Source organism: Thunnus albacares, chromosome 14, assembly GCF_914725855.1.
Source record: "Thunnus albacares chromosome 14, fThuAlb1.1, whole genome shotgun sequence".
NCBI lineage: Eukaryota > Metazoa > Chordata > Actinopteri > Scombriformes > Scombridae > Thunnus > Thunnus albacares.
In genome coordinates, this window is record NC_058119.1 from 10,706,047 (window position 1) to 10,727,384 (window position 21,338).

The following is a 21,338-nucleotide window of genomic DNA, read 5'->3' on the forward strand; positions in this document are numbered from 1 at the left end:
TACATTTCAGAGATATATTGCACTTTATACTCTAGAGTTCACTACATTTATTTGACAGCTTTAGCTATTTTTCAGATAAAGATTTGACACAATGGATAATATAACAAGCTTTTAAAATACAACATGGTGTTAAAGATGAAACCAGTGGTTTCCAACCTTTTTGGCTTTTGACGTCTTACAAAGAGCAATGTGTAGTCAGGGTCACATTTCAGATGTCTATGAGTTGTTAACAGCTCCACCAAATAGTGATTTTTCCTTCTGAACTTCTCACATGGTTTTATTTCAGTAAGTGTTCAAATGATCCAATATTTCACCAAAAATCAAAGATTAGAGAAAAAAAAATATCCAAAAATCTAATGATGTCATCAGTCAGATGGAAGAAATTAGTACTTTTACTTTAATACTTTCAGTACATTTTTGTAGGTTTTCTTATGCAGGACATTTACTTGTAATGGAGCATTTTTACTTTGCTGTATTGGTATTTTTACTTAACCATCATCCTACCAATATATTTAACATACAAAGACTACCAACTGGGGTCCCTGGGGGTCCCAAGAATAAACTACTGTAAGAAACAACCATCATAGCAAAATGTTAACTCATTTCTTCTCAAAACATTATTAGTTATGTAATTAATGTAAGCTGAAAAATATATAGGGTGATACTTTAAATTAGCACCCATGGCATGAACTCAATAAATAGCTCCATCTATTAAAACTGCAAAGGCAGAATTGGGTGCTTTTGGCTGTGGTCCCCCAGATCCCCAATACATAGGTATTTTTAAAAAGTACTAATTAAAACATAAATGGAAAACCCCAGTCGGTCGGATTAATTTAAGGGCCTGAATACTTCTTCCACCTCTGGTTAAACCGTCGTTTTAGTAGTATTTAGTAGTATAGTAATGGCCTGTGTTTTGTTGGAGGTGCAGTTCTCAGTGTCAAACACTGGGTGTTGCTTGGGAGGGAAATGCTGCGGTGCAAAAGAGCAGAGAGACCGAGGTGCGACGTGGAGGGGCAGAATGGCACTTTTATAATCCAGCTGCACCAAGAGACCAGGCTGTCTGCTTTCAGTAGGAGGCAACACGAACATGAAGCGTATCGGTCAACTCTGGTGTTAGAAGACGTCGACATGGACGGAGGACTTACGATTACTTTCATATCTGTCGCGATGTTTGTAGGTTGCTTTTTACTTGGATTCATCCCACTGTTGTTTAGACTTTCTGAGGTAAGATTTATCTTTCATTTTCAATGTCTTCATAAAGTAACGTCAGCCGGCAGATTTTCCAACAGCCCTCAAACTATTTAAACTTACTTGAATGTCCTCTATTTAATGACTGAGCTGTGCTGCGACATTATTTGTTTATTTTAAAGGAAATCTGAGAATGGCTCCAGCTGACTTAGTCACTGACACACAGTGTTTAAAGAATCCCACTGAACATCTGAAATCGTGTGTTACTCCCTCTAGAAAGGCCTGCAGTTTGTTTCCATACTGGGGGCAGGACTACTGTGTGGGACAGCACTGGCTATCATCATCCCTGAGGGAGTGGGTTTACTGGAGGAGTCATGGAGAGGTGAGCAGGGTCACCCCACTCCAAATACAAACAGCTAATAAACTGGAATGATACCATTACAGTCATTTACACACCCCTTTTCCAACCCCCTCCCCTTGGTTGTCTTTCCAACTGATCAAACGCATAATCCACACCATCCTCACCCACCGGTCTGTGTTTGAATGTAACCCCTTTGAAACGAGTGATGAAGCACGTGCGGATAAAAGCAGGCTTAGTGGTCTAAATTTATGCTTCTCTGCCTTGTTGGGTTTTTTTTTTCCAATGTGGATTTGATCAAAAGGTCTTCCTGTCCTTCATCTTGTCTCTACAGCATCCTCTTCCTCCTCTGCTGAGACATCCAGCCTGAATGTTAGTGAGAAGAATGCTGCCTCCACAGAGGGAGGCCCTCCGCCTCGGTTTTTCATTGGGGTGGCTTTAACTTTCGGCTTCATCTTAATGTTTGTAGTGGATCAGATAGGGAAGTACTGTTCCATGCACGGCAAGTTTGTCAGAACTCCTAGTATCAGTTTGATTTTGCAGAATGTCAGCTTGGTAAATATACTGTATGTCTTTTTATTTATCACCACTACATGTGCAATGTCTCATTTCAGACCAAATGACTCGTTTGCCGAACAGTGTTGGCATCACAGCCACATTGGGACTGGTTATTCATGCTGCAGGTACAGTATTACACAGCATGACATTTACTGTGCATTTTATTTGACTTGTGTTTGCCAAAGGCAGACAACACATTTCAAGGAACTCCAGGTCACAAGCATGGAAAACAAAGCTCTTGAGTTAAAGCCTCATGTGACTCACCATGTGTTTTAATCACTGTCTTTTTTTTTTCTACAGCATAGCCCGGAGGCTTTAGTTCAGATCAAACTTTAACTTTATTGTCTCATGTGGGAAGTCTGGCATGCAGCATAGGAAAAACAGATACATGAAACTAATCCATCAGTTTGATGTTGAGTTGCAGAGAAAATGAGATATACAACTCAAACAACCGTTGAAGAAGTAGATTGTTGTGACCAGTTTTTGTTTTGCATACAGCGGATGGATTTGCTCTGGGAGCAGCTGTGGCTACGGGTCAAGTGACAGTGCAAGTCATAGTATTTCTTGCTGTGATTCTACACAAGGTGAGATTCCTCTAGAGAGCATGTCAGTGAAAATATTCAGTAGGAGCGATCACAAAGAATCTGTAATAGCACTTGTCATGACAAAACCATCTCTCTTGTCTCTTAGGCCCCTGCAGCTTTCGGTTTGGTCACCTTTCTGATGCTTGCAGGCCTAGAGAAGAAGTTCATACAGGGACATTTACTGGCCTTTTCAGCTGCAGCACCTATAGTTGCCATCATCACCTACTTCATATTGCATGCCGTAAGAATGCACACATCAAAGTAGACCCATTACTGATTGTACAGTTTTAGTCTGTGGTATTATTAGATTTGGAAATGTGTTGTGTGTTTGCAGTCTGGCAGTTCATCCCAGAGCCAGCTCAGTGCAACAGGTGTGGGAATGCTCTTCTCCGCTGGGACTTTCCTCTATGTGGCCACAGTGCATGTTCTCCCTGAGATCAGCAGCAGCAGGGCAGGCCGCCTCCCATCTGACCTTCAGCAGAATACCGGAGGTGAGGCCTACCCCTCTGACCTCCATCAGTACACCGGAGACGAGGTCCACCAGCAGCACCACTACCTGGGGCTCCTGGAGAGCCTCACTCTCATCCTCGGGATCGGGCTTCCGGTGGTGCTGGCTCTGGGGCTGACTGATGACTAACAAGTTAACAGCAGGGCAATTGAGTTTAGTGCAAAGGGCACTGTGCCAACAAGTCTGAAATTTAAACTGTGAGGACCTGTCTCGTATATTGTACTGTGTGAACTACGTGGCATTGCACAAAGATGTGTGTAGGACAAAATGTGCCTTGGAAACGAGCTCACCATGGTTTGATCTGATCTCGGTGAAACTACCCTTTGAGTCCAGCTATTGTTTGTGTGTCAAAAGAGCTTTCCAGAGGGTATAAAGAATCTGATAGCCAATATATTGTCCTCAGTGCACTGAGTTTCCATTCCAAGACTGACAAAAGGGCGTAATTTGTTGCCAGGAATGAATTCAATAAGCTTTCCAAAGAACCTTTTTGTCTGATGAAGATATTGAAAATCAGATGTCATGGCATGTTCAGAGTCGGATTTCCCAGTACCTGGATGAATTTACAGTAACAACCAAATAATCTGATACAGTCTGTTACCCAAGTTTATTTGGTATCTGGTAGCTTGAAAACAGAATTTCAGTCTATTGATTTATAATAGTACACATTACCAAAACACAGATGTGGAATTCTTGTGTAATTATTAATAGTTTTGAAGGTGAGAGGATTTTTTTTTAGATGTGTGGTGGAACATCCGCAAGAATACATAGCAAGTCCTGCTGCTTTTCATGCCTGTTATATGATATACGAGTCACACAGAAAGAGGTGGGCTGACACAGATTCAGAAAAGAGATTCAGGGGTTTTGTTCATAGTTACTCTTGCTGTTTCTCTTTCAGTTCAGTTAAGTAAAGTTTGCATAAAATAAAAATATGATGTTTATTGTTAATAATGTCTTATTGTCTCTTTTTAGTTTTCTCCACACAACACATTTTATGATGCAGAAGTAAATTTTCCGAAGCTAATTCTTTTTTAATTATCATGTTGCGACTGCTTTTCATCAGCTACTCTGTAGAGCTGAACATAAGTGTGTTAAGTAGAAACACACCATAATAAATATAGTTAAATATAGCTACAGAATCAGACACTGTATACTTAAAGTATGATTTATATATACAGATTTAATCAAATGTATTCAAATATTACAAACATATCAAATCTAAGAAATAAGCAAAGCATATAACAATCTGACTACTGAAAAAATATATCTATGCAGTACATGATCACATTACTTATGGTCCAGAACAGAGATGATACATTTAAAATCAGAGCTAAAACAGCTGTGTTTTTTATATTCTACATTTATGTTCTCCAGTTCCCCAGTCATTCACAGATTTCATTCTACTTGAGTCCATAAAATATGGTTCTATTTTTATTTTAAAGGTTTTGCTCCATTTGCTTTGTTTTGACAAATAAAGCTTCTAGTGAGACATGGTGATGTGGGAAGATAGTAACACAAGTCAGGAGCGGGAAAAAAGCAACAATGATTAAATCGTGCCACTCTCTCCCTGCCCTCAGCCTGGAGGGTGAACAGTAGAAAACGAGAGACAGAAGCAGATGGAGACTTAACAAAATTACACATGAACAGCATCCTGAGCACTGCAGCTTCTCTTGTCTTCCACCTCCCTAAATTCTCCCATAACTCTTCTCTTATCTGCACTCCGCTGGCTGCTAATGGCTGCTCATATCAAATTCAAAACACTGATGTCAGCGTTTAAGCACCCCAATCACTCCAAGCCACAGTTTGACCGTACACTCTCAGGCCTGCAGTTTTCACTCCCACTGCTCAACATTCTGCAGTCTGCAAACATAATGGTTTTGCTGTGAAAGCTTAGCAAGACGCAGTGCCGTGACTCACACAGCAGAGATATCTTTTTGTTACTATGTATGGAAGTTTCGGTTATACTAAAGCACTGGATCGGTTCCAAACCTGGAGCTCAGGGACTAGTCAGAGGCAGAGCAGGATGTTTCACAGGACACCAAAGAAAAACACGTTTCTAATATATAACATTAAGCTGACTTTTACAAAATGTTCTCTAATGTTACCATGAATTGCTCAAAGCAAATAGACATGCGGAACTTGACATGAGGCATCACAAGATACCTCTTCATTTTTTATGGGCTCACAATCCAAAAATGGTCATAAACCACTGCTGTAAAGCACCGCTTTAGTGTCTTTTAAAATTTTTATAAATTGAAATGTCATTGTAAACTTAAAAATGGAAAATATATGGCACAATTTCAAAGACTCTTACGACACACCGTCATATTAAAAGTCAATATACCCATTAAACACACAGTATGAAATTTTCTGCTGCTGGGGGAGACTAAGACGGAGTTTGATGATGTTGTGAAATAGTGTGGGATCATGGGAGTTGTTGTCCTCATTGTTAAACAACTAGCTGCTCCTGGTTAGGATTCCTTCAGTGTTCATTGTTCAGGAGGTTTTTACCAAAGCCGAATTATCCGCAGAGGTCTCCTCCTCTCCCGGACCCGGTGATAAAAAAAAACAACTGGTAAAATACTGAATAAAGTAGTTTCACGTTAAAAATCAGTGTGTCTCACGTACTGTGCAGCAGACACAGGATGTCTGAAGGGTCTGCGAGCTGAGCTGCTGCTAATAACTTAAGATCCAGATGTTCAATGACTAAAATCCTTCATCTGATTAAAAGATACAGTTAAAAATGACCAAGATCTGAAAAGTGTAGCGTAAAAATGTGGCTTCTCCTTCCAGCAGCACCCGTGTTATGACACATACACATACTTGTAACATACGTGTCCTTACTGTATTGTTAGCTTTCCAATAGGGGGATTTGTTTTTCTGTATTCTTTTCATATCTCTGAATTTAGTCTTACTGCAGCGTCTATTCTAAGTAGCTCTGCATGAGTCACTCATTAATACCTGAACTGTACTGAAGCATTGCAAGGAAGGAGCTGATGTGGGCAACTCTCTCTTATGTCAGGATGGGAGTTAATCATTTCTTTCATAGTTTCATGCGAGTAATGGAAGCAGTCAGCTGAGCTTCCAGAGCCATCTGATCAAAGGTGCGACTCTGTGTCTGCTGCCTCACTCTCTCCCTCATTTGAAAGGAGGCCCGAGCCAGCTTGTGCGCCTCCTCCTGGATCTGTTCTCGCTGTCTCCGCAGCCTCTCCCTCCTCCACTCTTTCATGGTGATGTAGCTCTCTCTGACCGTTCTCACCACCTCCTCCTCTCTCTGCATCTTCTCTCTGAGCCTCAGGTGGCAGAGCTGCCTGTGTTTGTTGTGCTGATGTGTTTGCTGAGCTCTCTCCCTGCGCTGGGCCGAGGTGTGCTGGGCGGCTCTCTCAATGCGACGCTGGCTCAGTTGGACCAGGAGCTGTTTGTGGGTGAGCTGCTGGACGCTCTGCAGCTCGGCCCTCAGCTGCGCTCTCTGAATCTGCTTCTCCTCCTGTCCTGCCCGCTCCTGCAGCTCCCTCAGCCGAGCCCCTACAGCCTGGGCATGTTTCTCGCTGGAGAGCTGCAGCTTCCTCTCAAGTGTGCTCCTCTTATGTGCCTCCTCCTCCTGTGCCTGTTGCTCCACCTGCCGTTTCAGGAGGATGTGTCGTAGCAGCTCCTTACGATTCTCCTCCTGCAGCCTCCTCCTCTCCTTCTTCTCCTGCAGCACTTTGCTCCTCCTGGCCTTCTGCTCCTTCTCCACTGCTACCTGTCTCTCCCTCTCCTGCTCCCTTTTCTCCACCTCCTTTTTGCCTCTCAGCAGCATCTCCTGGTAGCATTTGCGTGCCTCTGCCTCTTTCTGAGCAGCCTCCATCTTCTCTCTGCGCTGTGCCTCCACCTCCTCCTTCAGCCTCCTCCAGCGGTCCTCCTGCAGCAGCACCTCCTGCTCGAGTTGTCCTGCTTTCTCTATTTCCTGACGCTCTCTCAGCCTCCTGCGGGCCTCCAGCTCCTCATGCCAGTGCTGCATGCTCTGCTTAAGCCTCTTCCTCCTTTTTTTCTCTGCCTCAGCCCGCTGGGCCTCCTCCTGCCTGCGGGCCTCCTGTCGCTCCTGTTCCTCCTGCTGACGGAGCTTTACACGGTCCTGCTCCTCCTGGTGCTTCACCAGCATGAGAGCTGCGATCTTGCGGTCTCTCTCTGGTATTGTGACACACATCTTCTTGTTGATGTCATTGGTGAGCCTCTCCAGTTTCATCTCAGTAGCAGGGGAGTGTCTGAGGTCTCTGAAGCTGCAGACTGTGCACCTGTCCGGGTCTCTTTGACCAGGACAGGAGGACCTGCTCACAGATTTGCCTTTAAGACACAGATCTGCATATGGAATAGACTCACGCACAGCAAGGTCATTCTTCAGTTTGGTGTCAGGCACCGTTCCCAGGCCTTTCTTACTGTCTGGCCACCTGTCCCCGGCCGCCCGGATAATCCTCTCCCTCTCATCTCGGCACATTTGTAAAACCTTCCTTCTCTCCTTTTCATAAGATTCATGCATAACTTTCACCGCCTCGAAGGGCGCGTCATGCTGCTCAGCAATCAGCTCGTTTAGCGATTTAATTAGAAGTTCAACAGGTTTGATACCGACTCGTGCGCAGGACTGCAACGAGCGGGGGCTCGTTAAAACATAGCGACTTCTCTCCGCTTCAGCCGAGTCAAAGTTGTTCAGGTCCAAACGAGGCGAAGGTGAGGTGGACCTCAACTCCCCCATGAGGAAATAAGAGTTACACTACCTGGATGCAAACATGCACAAAGTAGCTCCTGCGCCTGTTCATTCTGCCTGCTCTCCAGCACGGCGAGGTCAAGAAGGGATTAGCTGGTCCATGTGATCTGACTCATCTACCTCAGCTGTAACCATACAGTGAATGGCTGTAACAAATGCCAGAAAGAAAAATCAAGTCGTGAAATGTTTGCTCTAAACATTAGAAGACAGCTTTATTAACATACATGTGAATAAATGATATTAAAATCCAGACAATTATTGGTTGACCAGATATTTTGCTTGTAGACTTATAATTTAACATGCCATGTTATTATATGACGTATAACAATAAGTAGTCATAATAAGTAGTATAATATGGTGATAAGTGAGACAAAAACCACGGTGGCCCTACCAAAAGGAACTTAACTTTAACGCAATCATTTTATGCTACAACAAATACAACTTTAGAAAAACTACCTGCTGCTGAAAGAGTAAGTTTACATTATTCTTTTGCAGTCTCCGTCTTACACTTTACACTGTCCTTTTGCACTGTTGTCTTGTTTTAGTTTACAATGTTTTTGCACTACAATCTTCGTCTGCTGCGCTATTATGTTATGCACAGATTGTTCAGTTTATGTATTTATGTCGTGTATTTTATGTCTTGCACTGTCTACCTGTTTGACTGTTGCATCGCAGACTCCTGGGAAACGGTATTTCATCCCAAATATATACTTGTGTATGGATAGGTTGACAGTAAAGAGCGTCTGAGTCTAAAATTCTCTTAAATCTATGTATGTAAAACATTGCACTTTACAAGCAGAGTAAACTAATTTTAACTTCTCTTGATTAATAAATAAATAAAAACATGAAATAACAACACTAACCACTTTAAACTGGTCCCGCTCTAAAGAAAACATAGAAACAGCTGGGCGTGATGGACAGAGCTGGTGCTAGATTGGATAAACTGGAGGGACTATTTGTCGCGAGATTTTAACCATAACCCTAACCTTAACCATAACCTCGCGGGAGTTCGATCCAACCTAGCATTTACCGATGGACAGGTGGAAGTGACTTGGGGACGCTTCTGGTTGTCATGACAATAAACCAACATAAAGAAAATAAAGAGCGGCATTCACTCGTCAGATACTTCACCCTTGTTAGCGCGTCATCTACCGGTAAGTATCACGGGGAGGACCTCGGTGCTGACGGGGTTTAACCGCCGCCCCCTACAGATGTTGCTATCAATACTGGGTGAAGTTAGTTCCATATTCGCCCGTAAACCTGAAATTCAAAAGAAAAACGTGATCTGAAACCTCGACAGTCTTTCCGTGTCGACACATTTAGAATGTATTTGCATAGATCTGAAAGCAAACCAGGGCTAAGAAAAATGCTAAAGACAGGTAACATTAGGCCTATTTTAAATCATAGGACTTTTATACCAACTCATTCAACGATCTGCCTGGATTTCAGATCTTGTGTGTACAAATAAGGCAATGTATTACTAATTCATTTCTGTTTCAGTTTTTAAATATTTCACATCATTTATATACATACAATCATAACTTACTCTGGAATAGGCTTGTTCAGAGCTGAAATGATTAGTTAATTAATCAATATCATCGATAGAAAATTAATCTGCAACTCTTTGGTTAACTGATTGTTTTAGTTATTTATAAAGTAAAAATATATAAAACATAGCCAGAGAAATTGTGATTGGCATTTTCTCACTTTTTTTATTTTACATTTCGTAGATTAAAAATGTGATATATTAAACACGAATTAAAATAATTATTGCAGCCCTAGAATAATAATTATGACAATGTATTTCAGTTGCCAGTATGTAAGAATACTGTGGCTATTCAACATACTGAACCAGGTAGTTTAAAGGCTATAGAAAGCAATTTCCAATGACTTTCTTTCATATAGAGCAGCATATATGTCAGAATAAATAATAATAACATGATCAAAATAGAAAAACAAAAACAATAAGTGAGAAATTCCACAAATAGTAAATCACATGTGAGTCATGTGAAGTGCTTACTGTTCAGTAATCTAATGGCCTGGGGGTAAAAACTGTCTTTGAGGCAGCTGGTCTGAGCTCTGATGCTCTATAGGCATTTTCCTGAGGGGAGGAATGTACTGGTTGGCTGGTGTCCATAATACTTAGAGCCTCCCTTTGGTAGCGGGAGGTGAATGTCCTGAATCTGTGGGGGTGATGCTCTTATGGTTTTACTGTCTTCCTCAGTTGTTTGTGGTCTTGTTCAGTCAGGGGGCCAAACCACACCAGTATGCCTCCAGTAAGGATACTCTCTATGGTAGCCCAGTAGAAATTGATCAGGGGTTTTGTGGACATTCCATATTTTTTAAGGCACTGCAGAAAGTATAGTCTCTATTGTGCCTTCTTAACGACACAACTAGTGTTTAGAGACCAGGAGAGGGAGTCTGAGATCTTAATGCCTAAGAATCTGAAGTTATTCACAATTTCAACATGGACATCGTTGATATCCACTGGTGGCTGAACAGTTTTGGACTTCCTAAAATCAACAATTATCTTTTACATTTTTATCTTTAGTCCTTTTCATTTTGCTATTTAAGGTAATCCTTAAACAACCACACCAGTGACTTTGTAAACATAAAACACAATTTAAATCCAGCAGTGGTTTTATGGATTTACAGTTTACACAGAGTGATTAATATTCACTTTAAATTTATATGTTAAATGTTTTGAAGTATGGCAATATACTGACAGCATTCACTAAGTAAGTGTTATTCTCTTTATTCTGGGTTTCTCTGTGCCTGCATACTTTTAATTGAATTCAATCTCATTTATACATTTTCTATTTCATCTTGAACTATGCATTGTCTTTGTTTTATTTACATTTAAAGAAAAAGTAAAGAACCTAAATGATTTCCGAAATTATTATTATTATTATTATTATTATTATTATTATTATTATTATTATTATTATTGTATTAGCATCTTATTGGAAGTTTCACTTTCGTTTCTCTTGTAAATTAAATACCAATACAAAACTAACTTTGTTTTCATCAACATTGATGAGTCGCTTCTGGCGCGTCTTGTAACTGCCATAAAGGTACGTTAAAGTTAACCAAAGGAGAAACATTATATCGAGTTGAGCACAAATCAGAGCAATTACAACTTCACTTCCAGCATGAACTTTGTAAAAAGCAGGAGAGTGGACAGTATTTACGTGTAGCTAAGTTGCTAATACAACGGATTTAGCTAACATCGGCTAACGTTAACTCAGACGCAGACGACGGAAACGAGATGACAAACTGTTGTGTACTTCCGTGTTTGTATTAGCCGCCGTCAGATATCTGGTTCTGGTTGGGCTGACAGTCGTCCAGTGGGGTGATAGTTGATACTTTTCTTTGTTAATTTAATGTTGGTGATGTGATGTTCCGCGTTAGTCCGCTCGCTGTAACGTCAAGGCTACGCTTCTTTTATATTTAACGTTAATGTTGAAGAACAGATGACGCTTAACAGTTATTCGTGTTTCTGTTTCTAGTAGTAACGGTGCTCATCGTTTGTTCTGATATTGCATGTGTGCAGTACGAAAACAGTAGGTCCAAGGAGTATGTTTCTCACAATGCGTTATGCAACGTGTATTTAATCCAACACGTTGCTTTTGATCTGCCTTACAAACGTGCTAGAGTTGCGTAATTTTATCTTGACTTTTCTAACGTCTTTGGCTAAATTTAAGAAAACCGGCGACGTCAGGTTTACACGCCGCACGCTAAACAACTCGGCAGGGTCAGACTCCCTCCTCTTTCTTCCGGAGTTGTTGTCAGAAAGTAGGTAAACAGCTATATCAACCACAAACAGAAACATACTTTGTTTATTTGAACCTGCTTTGCGTCAACTTGCTTCCCCCTCACAGCAGACAGACTCAAAAATGAGGCCAGCCAGAGGCGGCGGTGACGAGGAGGCTCCCCGGCAGAATGGCGCTTCTGGCCGCAGGAAAGGAGACCAGCAGCAGCGAAGTGACGGGGACGACGGTGGCTCTGCCTTCAGCCCAGCTGACCTGCTGGACGAAGATAATGACCCGGGCCTCAGGAGAGAAATACGGAGCAAGTACAGAGACCTCATCAACTCAGTGCAACGTGAGTAAGCCGGACAAGCGTATTCAGATGGCAGCTGACTTTGTTTATTTGTTTGTTTTGAAGTCTCTGATGTGTTTCCCTAATGTTTTTTTTCAGAGAATAGAGAAGATATGCTGAGTCCCTCCAACAACAAACTCACAGAGGTTTTGGAAGAGGCAAATGAGCTTTTTAAAGATGGTATGTGTGATACAACCTCAGAAATGTCAGCCTGTCCTCACAAGAAAAACAATAGTATAGTCCAAAATTCACCTGGCAAAAACGACCTATGGTTACGTGTATGCCATCTAGCAGCTATAATAATTATGACCTGGGGAAGTGACAGTTCAGATGACGTCAATATAAGGTGACTTGATAAGATGATTTTGCCTTGTCATGGCTGATTTATGGTGGGTCCTTGACACTTTTGATAAGTGTTGCTCAACAGCAATTAAAAAGTTGCGTTTTCAACTTATGCTTCTGTGAAAGGTTTCAATCGTCACCATGGTAACCAGAGGCTATCCTCCAGCCAGCTTGTTTAGTTACATTGTATCATCATGACCGGGACTAATTAAACAAGGACATTTCAAGTAATCTAAAGTTACAGAACAAAATATCAATAAATACGTAAAGTGAAAACTACAATCTCCATGGCGACATTAGTAACACTACCCAATCACATTGCGTGACAAAATATGATGGTGTCTGCGACAAATTTCTCCAGGTACACGATATGATAGGAAACTATGGCGTGACACTTTTTTTTGTCAAAATACATACTTTCTGTCAAGTGACATTTATCAAAAGTGTAGAGTGTCCTACCACAAACCAGCCTGCAGGAGGAGGAGGAGGAGGAGGAGGAGGGTGGATTGCTAGATAGATTGTGGACTTTGTGAACTTTGCTGCAGGAGGCCACCGTTTGCTTCACACTTCCAACCACGTGAGTTTCATGTTTCCAAAAGGGAGTTGGGACATTTTTAAAAAAATCTGTAACATTGTGGTGTTTATTGTGGCCATGACTACAAAGGTTTCGTAACCTTAAAGAAGTATAAACCACGTTTCAAGTGATCATCACATCATAAAGCATAATTATTTTTTAACAGTGATTTTTGGAAGGCAGCTAGATGGCGTAACTATAGGTTGTTTTTGCTAGATGAATTTTAGTCCTATATTGTCGTTTTTTAATGAGGATGTGTTGTGTGATGTGTTTTGTGATAATAAATAATTGCTCTCTTCTCATCTAAATTTTATCCTTCTGTATAATGAAATTCAGTATTATTAGCATCCAGAGTAACAAATCGCACTTGACTCATGTGTCATCATCATGCCGTCTTTCTTATTGGACTGTTTGATCGTTAGTTGTGTTTTCTGATAGTTCGGCAGGTGAGGGAAGCCGCTTTGGATGCCCAGCTCCTTGTCATGGCCACAGATCTGGGAAAGGAGAAGGCCAGCCAACTGTTTTCTGAGAGCTCCACTTTTGATCCCACTGCTTTTGCTGAGCATCTTGTGAGTGATTTTATTGTTTATACACATTATAACTGAAATGATATAAAATGCTGCAGTGATAACTGAATAAAAACACACAGCAAAACACACTACTGAGGTAGCCCAGTGAATGGGGAGACTGTGGCCAAGCAGATTTTATCCTGTTAATGGACCTCTTGTGGAGTAAAAAGACAAGGATGCAACACAGAGCTAAAAGGAGAGTGTTTAGTGGACTTATCAGGTGGCCAAAGACATGACTCTAAATGAATTGCATATTTACACATCCAAAAGAACAATTTCCACTGTATAGTAACACACCATACCAGCTTTCTAAGGCTGTAATATGCCACAGCTGTGTGTATTTCAGTATGTGGAGTTCTGCCCCAAAGTTAGCCAACAAAGATGCTGTTTTAAAGCTACAATAGAGTCCAGTAAAGAGTTTCTTTTGACAGTGTTGTTAAAGAAGCTGTGAATCAACAGTAGACATTCACTGATCATTGAACTGAATAAGAGCAGCCATATAAATTCTGAGAATTGTGTGACATAAATGTAACGCACCTTGTATGACCACAAAAAGATAACATTCCACTTACATTGTAATAACTAAAGTCACAGACAGTCTGTAGTCGCATATCATGATGTCAGATTACTGTGCCTTTCAGCTTTAACGAGGGACAGTTACACCTGAGACACACAGGATGCGTGAGCAGCGCGTGTGCGTCGCTGAACTGCTGCGTCTCGCACGCTTGCAGCATCCACACAGGCAGTGTGTCTGCTGCAGTGCTTCTGCTGCGCTGTTACTGGCAGCCCTGTCTTTCTATCATTTTCCCTGTCTGTTTCTGCTGAGAACTGTGTGCGTCACGCGGAAAAAATAGGCGAGACCTTGAATCTCTAGATGACGTGACGCAGCAGCCATGTCTCACGCGGGCTGTGTGGCTGCTCTAACTTGTTAACATGGGCGCCAAAATGAAAAGCAAGAGGTTCTGCGACACGCACGCTCTGCTCACGCAAGCAGTGTGTCCCAGGTATTAACCAAACGTGTCCAGTGAAGACAAAAACAACTCAAGTGTGTCAAGTGAGAAATTCAGCGGGGGGCGGGTGCAGATGAGAAAAAGCTGGTACAGAGAAAAAAAAAAAGTTTTGTCAGTCATATGGGTATACTTTTGGCTTCATTAAGCACAATACATGACAAATGAAGCTAAATGGAAATAAAGTCAGAGAAGAGTGGAGTAGCGCAGCTTCTTTGGGAGCGTTCGGTGCAGAGTGTGTGAGGCGAGTGAGCAGGAGAGAAAGAGACGTGGTGAGGCTGCGCTCAGGACAAGCAGGCAGGTGAGCTGAACGTTAGCATTCAACTGTAAATTTAACAGACAAGGTTCAGTATGAGCTACAGTGTGTCAGAAAATAATGTCACTCTAAAAACTTCCGGCTAATAAAGTTAGTGAGATAGTAGAAGTCATAAAAGGCTTATTCAAATCTATTTTTTTTTACATGTTTTGACATTTGCAGGAATGTTAAACAAAGCCATATTTTACTTTGAATTTCCTGTTTTAGGAAACAAATACCTGAAAGTGTTCTTAACTACTGAATATGGTAAATAAATATGACTAAGTCATAATCCAAGCTTTTGTATTTATTTTTACATATATTACAAATATTTATTATATTTGTTACATTTATTACAAATGACTAAAAAGGGCTCCACTGTGAGGCGTATTTAATAAAATATCACTTGATTAATCCTTACCGAGGTAAATGTGACAATTAATCATAATATTGATTTTAGGTGATATCGCCCAGCCCTATAACAATTTATAACACAGTGTAGAATCATCAGAATACAGATGTTTGTTTAATCACAGTAATCATGTGGAGTTTCTCTCTGCTTCCCTTGCAGTTGTCTTTCATGGGTCTCAACCGACTAGAAAACGGGGAGAGTGAGCAACAGAACGGAGGTGCAGTTGATGGCTACTTGCCCCAGGACGCCTGGCACAGAGTGGCCCAGAGAGCAGCGTGCTGCTTCAGGACAGCACCCTCCTTCCACTACATGTGAGTGCCGCATCGTTACAGTTATGACTGAAAAGGCACAATCATGAAAAATGTACTGATAAATTCTACAATTGAAACGTCATAAGAGGAAGCGCACAGTAAGCCGACCTATTGCGGTCACTCAGCAGTTGATAAACTGTATGTGTTGCCTGTGCCGGTGTTTTATCTGGCTCTGACATTTATAATATTTTATAACTCCTGTGATTCTTTTTATCAGGATGGGTTCGTTCCATGCAGAGCCGCCTCCTCCAAAGCAAAGGACAGAACGGCAAAGCAAAGCACCCAGCAAGGAAGCCAAAAGGATAATGCCCACTCAGGTAGCTAAACTTACACCTCCATGGCTCCCAGTTATCTACATGTGATTGTGATTTTGCAGCCAGTTATGAGTATTACCCAAATTGTGGGTTTTTTAAATGAAGCTGATGGTTAATTTCTAATAATAGGCAGCAACAGTAGGTTTATTTTCAAAGTCTGTAACTGGTTTCCTTTTTTAAGTTGACATAATTTATATAATATGCACTGTATGTTCAGATTGAGAAGGTTTTAATGTTCCAGATACTCACTGCGTCTTGTTAAATTTGTCTGTCAGCTAAAGAAAATGGAAGAGTCTCATCAAGAGGCGACAGAGAAGGAAGTTGAAAGGATCCTGGGATACCTGAAGAGTTATTACCAAGATGATCGTGAGTTTTAATTTGACCACAAGGACATTAACATTTCATTGTTGTGTAAATTTGTGTATTTGCTAATCGCTCTCTGTTTCTATCACAGCTACATCACCAATATCGTATTATGAGTTTGTCATTGACCCCAACTCATTTTCCCGGACAGTAGAGAACATTTTCCACACGTCTTTTCTCATCAGAGTGAGTCATGTGTATTGAGGATAGTTGAAGTATGTAAATTGAAGCTTGTCTGCCCTCTAGTGACCGTCAGGATGTGTTACAATGTTGTGTTGTATTTCAGGATGGTTTGGCACGGATGTATCTGGATTCAGCCGAGTTGCCTTGTATAGGTAAGGAGATACAACTAACATTTATTTGTATTATTTGGAGAGGGGAATAACAATGAAAATGCCCTTTGGTAAATTATTTTACTGATGTGTGTGTTTGTGTTTCAGCTCCTGTAGAGGAGGGGGAGGTGCAAACTGAAGGATCATGCAGCAGGAAACAGTGCATTGTCTCTATCAGCCCAAAGACCTGGAAGGTTAGCAAGTCACAGCGTGAACATAGAAGATTTAATCTAGCAGCAATACCAAAACCTCCTATAAAAATTCTTGTTTATGTCTCTGGTTGTGATTGTCGTTTTTTCTTTCCCAGGAGCTCATAGATGCCTTCGACATCAGAGACACAATTATTCTGCCTCCAAACACACAAAATGAGTGATGGACCACACAATATTTTGTTAGCTGAAAGTGAAAATTGTTTTTAGGTGTTACTGTTGTTGTTGTTGTTGTTGTTGTTGTTGTTGTTGTTGTTGTTGTTGTTGTTGTTGTTGTTGTTGTTGTTGTTTTTGTTTTGTTTTGTTTTTGTTTGTTTTTTAAAAAATTTTGAAATAATAAAGACAAATTGTTCGAAGTTTGCAAAGTTCCAGTGTAGGTCACATTTGTAAAACTGTATCATTGTGACTTAAGGTCATGGTTCTCAATTGCACATTTTGTTTTTATTTTTACTGTTTTAGATATTTGAATAATAAAAGAGAAAAAGGAGAAATCTAGTTCTGTTTTGATTTATTTTCAATATGTGAAAATAGCAGGTATTGATCATTATTGATCAAATTTTATTCTGTAAAATGTGTCAGTATAAAATATATTGTTTCTGATATTTTGGCTTTCTATACAACTTCACATAAACACACTTCTGTAATTGTGGATGATAAGTGGTTATATCCACACACAGTAAGGAAGAGGTTTTTCAGCTACTATTCCAACAGTGGTAGAAGTTTACATTTTATCCTGACAGCTGCTATTTTGTGAATCATAATGTCTAGAAGACAGTTAAGTCACTTGTTTATTGCCAAAGTTTGTAGAAATACTCAGCAGTGATCAATAAGCTTCTTTGCTGCTGATATAGCAACCAACCACATTATATGTGCTTTTTCTGAGAGTAGCAATTCGGAGCTATTAAGGAGGTGAAGGCGCACTTTTTGGCAATCCCATACCGTGTGAATGAAAGTGCCCAGTGTGCCAGGTTAAAACTTAAAGAGGATGAAGTGATGTTCAGGGTTAGGTGAGGCTCTGACAACAATGACCCAAACTGTGTCCTAATGTACGTATTTTTAAATTTGAGACATTTCTTGGCATTATTAATATATTTTTTAAAAAGTTTTACACAAAATATAACCTTGGTGAGATATACAGTATATACACATAAACACCTTACAGTAACAGCAAAGCACAACTGTAAGCATAAGGTTAATTTGAGAATGAATGATTGTAACAATGTGTGTGTTTGCCTGCTGCCAGCTTTAGGCTTCGTATTTGTTTTAAGTGTAGGTGAAAACATACTAGCACTTTTTATGTATTTATTTATTTAATGATAAATAGTTAGAGAGAATCTGAAAGTCTAAAAATGAATGCCTTCATTCATGTAGCCTTGTAATTTTCATCGTCATTTGTCCTTTTCTTCTTCTCTACTCTACTCTGACTCTCCTGTCATTGCTCAAAAAGGTAGGGAACACAAGGAATTGTGGGAAAAACTGAACAAATAAGAATAAAATTATTTGTTTGGTTGTTTGCCCTAATTCTCCTCATGGTCTATTTTGACTGAGTGAACTTCAGTATGATCAGATATAGCTGGATGATTGCACTCATGATTCTCATCATGATGATGCACCACTATCATTCTTGCCATCCCCTGGGTCTTTTAAAGGGACAGGCACCCTTTACGCTGCCTCCTATCTCTTCTTCTCTCTCTCTCTGAGCATTTTTTTCCCTCCAAAGCAGCGCTTCAGTGCGCTCATCCGTGCAGTGATGTGAGGCTAAGCTGCACATGAGGCTGGGAAGAGTAGCTCCTCTTTTTCACACACATTTAATTAGGTTGGATTCCTTATGTAATGTAGATTTTTATATAACAAAGGCTTGAAAATATATGTCACAGGCGCACTATGGGCAATGCAGTGCAGAGCATTTATTAGTCACTCAGGCACACACTCACACACACACAGAGGCATACACACAGTCACTCTGTAGCTCCTGCAAAGATCTGCCTGCCTTGGCAATGCTGTGTCTGCCTGATAACGATGCAGTTCTGCAGAAAGGTGCTCTGCCAGCCGTGTAGTGCCAGAGTCACTTCACCAGAGGAGGACATGGAATACAAGATGGGGAGCTGCATCGGAATCTCACGCAGCCAGGTAAACAGAGGAGAGGGAGCATGCTGTCCGCAGCATAGCATCAAAGCCCGTGTGGCTGAGCAGAGAGAGCATGCAAGAAAGAAGAGACGAAACAGATTTTACTGGTCAACCGCAGAGTCTTTACTCAGGCAAAAAGGCAGAGAGAGAGAAGGTGTACTGTAGCGTTGGAGGAGGGGTGACGTCAGCAGGGGAAAAGAAGCCGTGGAGATGAGGAGTAAGGGGGTGAGGAAGGGAGGAGCTGAGTATAATAGCAAGAGGGTGATGCTGATTGTTGTGGAGGGTTATGGAATGATGGGAGGAGAGGGGAAGCAAGCTGACAAATCCCAGAGAGAATGGATAGTGGGGAGCAGGGATCAGATTCATTTAGACAAATGCCTGAATTACATGTTTGATGAGACTGTGCTATGATGTCAGTCAGAAAGAGAGCTGATCAAATCCGTGTTATTTATAGTGATGATAATAAGCCTGCTGTGTTCACAGACTGGGCAACCGGCTGAAGCTGGCTTGTGCTGAAGGCAGATGAAGAGAATCCAAAATACATTTCAAACCCTCTGTAGTCAAAATCAGTCAACGTGCACTGCTTTGTTACAGCAGGCTTGTGGTGTGTAAGTGTGTTTCACTGTTGTCCTTAAATGTCAATCACTATTAAATCTAGAGACACAGAGGACAGGTCAGCAGGATGAAGATGATAAATAAATGTAGTAGCTTTAGGTATTTTAAAGGAAAGCTACAGGTGGGGTGAATATTCTAACAGCATCTGCAGCCTTCTACTTGATCCACCAGGGAGCCAGGAGGTCGGACACCTCGTCCTCCCGTATGCCCATTTGTTTACACTGTTGCCTCAGAACTAGTGTCCCCTCCAGCTGACTGCCAGACCTCCTGTGCCTGTCAGAGCAGGTGACCCCCCCCCCACCCCTCCCACTACCACCACCACCCTGAGCAGACATGGCTTCCCCAGCTCAAGTTCAGTGTCCCTCCCTCCCTCCCTTCCCCTCGGCCCTGTCCCCACTTCTCCTCCTGTCCCGTGTCCACCTCAACCACCCACCTATCAGCCCCCCTTTCGCCCCTCAGTCCTCTCCACCCACTCTACCGTGTGATGCAAAAAATAGCAACAGAGAGACGAGACCGGGGCTCCTCAGAGGAGAGGACAGACACAAATATTGGCCTTGAGTCTGACAGTAAACACAGACTGGAAGGGTTTGTTAAAAGCTTCAGGGCAGACACTGTGTTTGGAAAAAATCTCTTGTTTGCAGTGGTGAGTAGATAATGAACTGTAGCACTGGTGCGGTTTTGGTTTTCTGTAGTTTCTTTAGTTTCAATCATAGACTGTAAAAAATATAATATATATGAATATATGAATTTGGTGGGGAAAATGGTAAAGGATGGGGTTGTTTAAGCTTGGATGGAAATTTGTGTGACTGTGTTTTGCTTTTATCAATATCTCATTTGATGTTGTATGATGATTTTCATGTATTTACTATATTTGTGTTGGCCAGGTGGATAAACATGCATCAAATCACAGCTACCATGCTGAATTTTATTATGTGTATTATCTTAGAAACACTTTATTCTATTATATTAGAGATTATATTAGAAATACATGTTCTGTTTACTTTGGTGGTTGCTGTGTTTTTGTGCCAGTGGAGGGGTCACGCACAGGGCAGGAAACAGTAACCTCATACTGTGGGTGTCTAAGCGGAGACATGTTGTGCTCATCCAAACCCAAGAGCTTAAAAGACGGCTGATGCTGAGTGATGGACAGGCAACTGATAAAGTGAAAAGAGACCTGGCAATACTCTAATCATATGATTTGACCCATTGCTTTCTGTGCTGCCAAAAAGCCCTGAAACACTGCTGCCAGTTAAAGTGCACACGCGTCCACACTGCGGAGGCTGAAATTACACCCCATTCACACAAATAGCAAGTAGGCAGCCATGGGGGAAGAGTTGCCACGCCACAGAACACATAAGAATTAAGATGTAAGGGGAAATACAGATATTCATTTTCTCATGCTCACAATTTAATCAGTGTGGAACAAAAACGGAATTAACATTTCACATAGTGCAGACGTAACTGGAATATATAGGTTCTACATTTGTTTGGAAATCTAGTGTGAATGACAAATTGTGCACAAGACTGGAATAAAGTCTAACAGCAGTGGACACAGCAGATCTCTATTTATAAAGTCTTGCATATTCGGGTCAGTGCTTTCTGACTAAACAGAGCTACCGTACAGTCCCTGCAGTTATATGAGGAATGCACAAGCAGCCTCTCTGTGACATGAGTGTTTACAGCTGAGTAACAATATACTGTATACAATGAGGAAATGTTGATGTGAGAGTAAAGAAAGTATCTGATACACTTCTGAGAGTGGCGTTAAAACCAGTTTATAGTTGAATGTTGCTGCCCTTCTCTTGAAATATTTCAAGTGTTAATTTCTTTCCA

General features: G+C 41.2%; 3 protein-coding genes across 5 annotated transcripts in view; 2 read left to right on the forward strand and 1 right to left on the reverse strand.

The window, feature by feature from the left end:
- The first annotated feature begins 910 nt into the window (after positions 1 to 910).
- On the forward strand, positions 911 to 4,100 carry LOC122996940 (zinc transporter ZIP9). Its single transcript, XM_044372747.1, has 7 exons — positions 911 to 1,224; positions 1,465 to 1,570; positions 1,881 to 2,048; positions 2,161 to 2,229; positions 2,603 to 2,688; positions 2,795 to 2,929; positions 3,023 to 4,100. Exons 1-7 carry the CDS (start codon positions 967 to 969, stop codon positions 3,323 to 3,325), a joined length of 1,125 nt encoding a protein of 374 aa, XP_044228682.1. The 5' UTR covers positions 911 to 966; the 3' UTR covers positions 3,326 to 4,100.
- A 253-nt stretch (positions 4,101 to 4,353) lies between these two features.
- On the reverse strand, positions 4,354 to 8,880 carry LOC122996939 (coiled-coil domain-containing protein 177). 2 transcript variants are annotated; one of them, XM_044372745.1, is made up of 2 exons: positions 8,798 to 8,880; positions 4,354 to 8,080 (listed from the first exon to the last, which is right to left on the reverse strand). In XM_044372745.1, the coding sequence occupies exon 2, from the start codon at positions 7,920 to 7,922 to the stop codon at positions 6,237 to 6,239; it is 1,686 nt and encodes a 561-aa protein (XP_044228680.1). In that variant the 5' UTR covers positions 7,923 to 8,080; positions 8,798 to 8,880; the 3' UTR covers positions 4,354 to 6,236. The 2 variants fall into 2 exon arrangements, with proteins under 2 accessions (XP_044228680.1, XP_044228681.1); XM_044372746.1 differs by having other exon boundaries at positions 8,588 to 8,820.
- Positions 8,881 to 11,030: 2,150 nt separating this feature from the next.
- tacc2 (transforming, acidic coiled-coil containing protein 2) overlaps positions 11,031 to 21,338 on the forward strand; it is a 61,012-nt gene continuing 50,704 nt past the window's right edge. The window contains exons 1-6 of one of the 2 annotated variants that reach the window (XM_044372743.1): positions 11,031 to 11,340; positions 11,444 to 11,497; positions 11,639 to 11,729; positions 11,816 to 12,038; positions 12,135 to 12,215; positions 13,390 to 13,520. In XM_044372743.1, the coding sequence (XP_044228678.1) occupies positions 11,831 to 12,038; positions 12,135 to 12,215; positions 13,390 to 13,520 (420 nt within the window). In that variant the 5' untranslated portion in view covers positions 11,031 to 11,340; positions 11,444 to 11,497; positions 11,639 to 11,729; positions 11,816 to 11,830. Of the gene's footprint in view, positions 11,341 to 11,443; positions 11,498 to 11,638; positions 11,730 to 11,815; positions 12,039 to 12,134; positions 12,216 to 13,389; positions 13,521 to 18,767; positions 18,894 to 21,338 lie in introns of those variants that run through there. The other variant, XM_044372744.1, reaches the window with a different exon arrangement.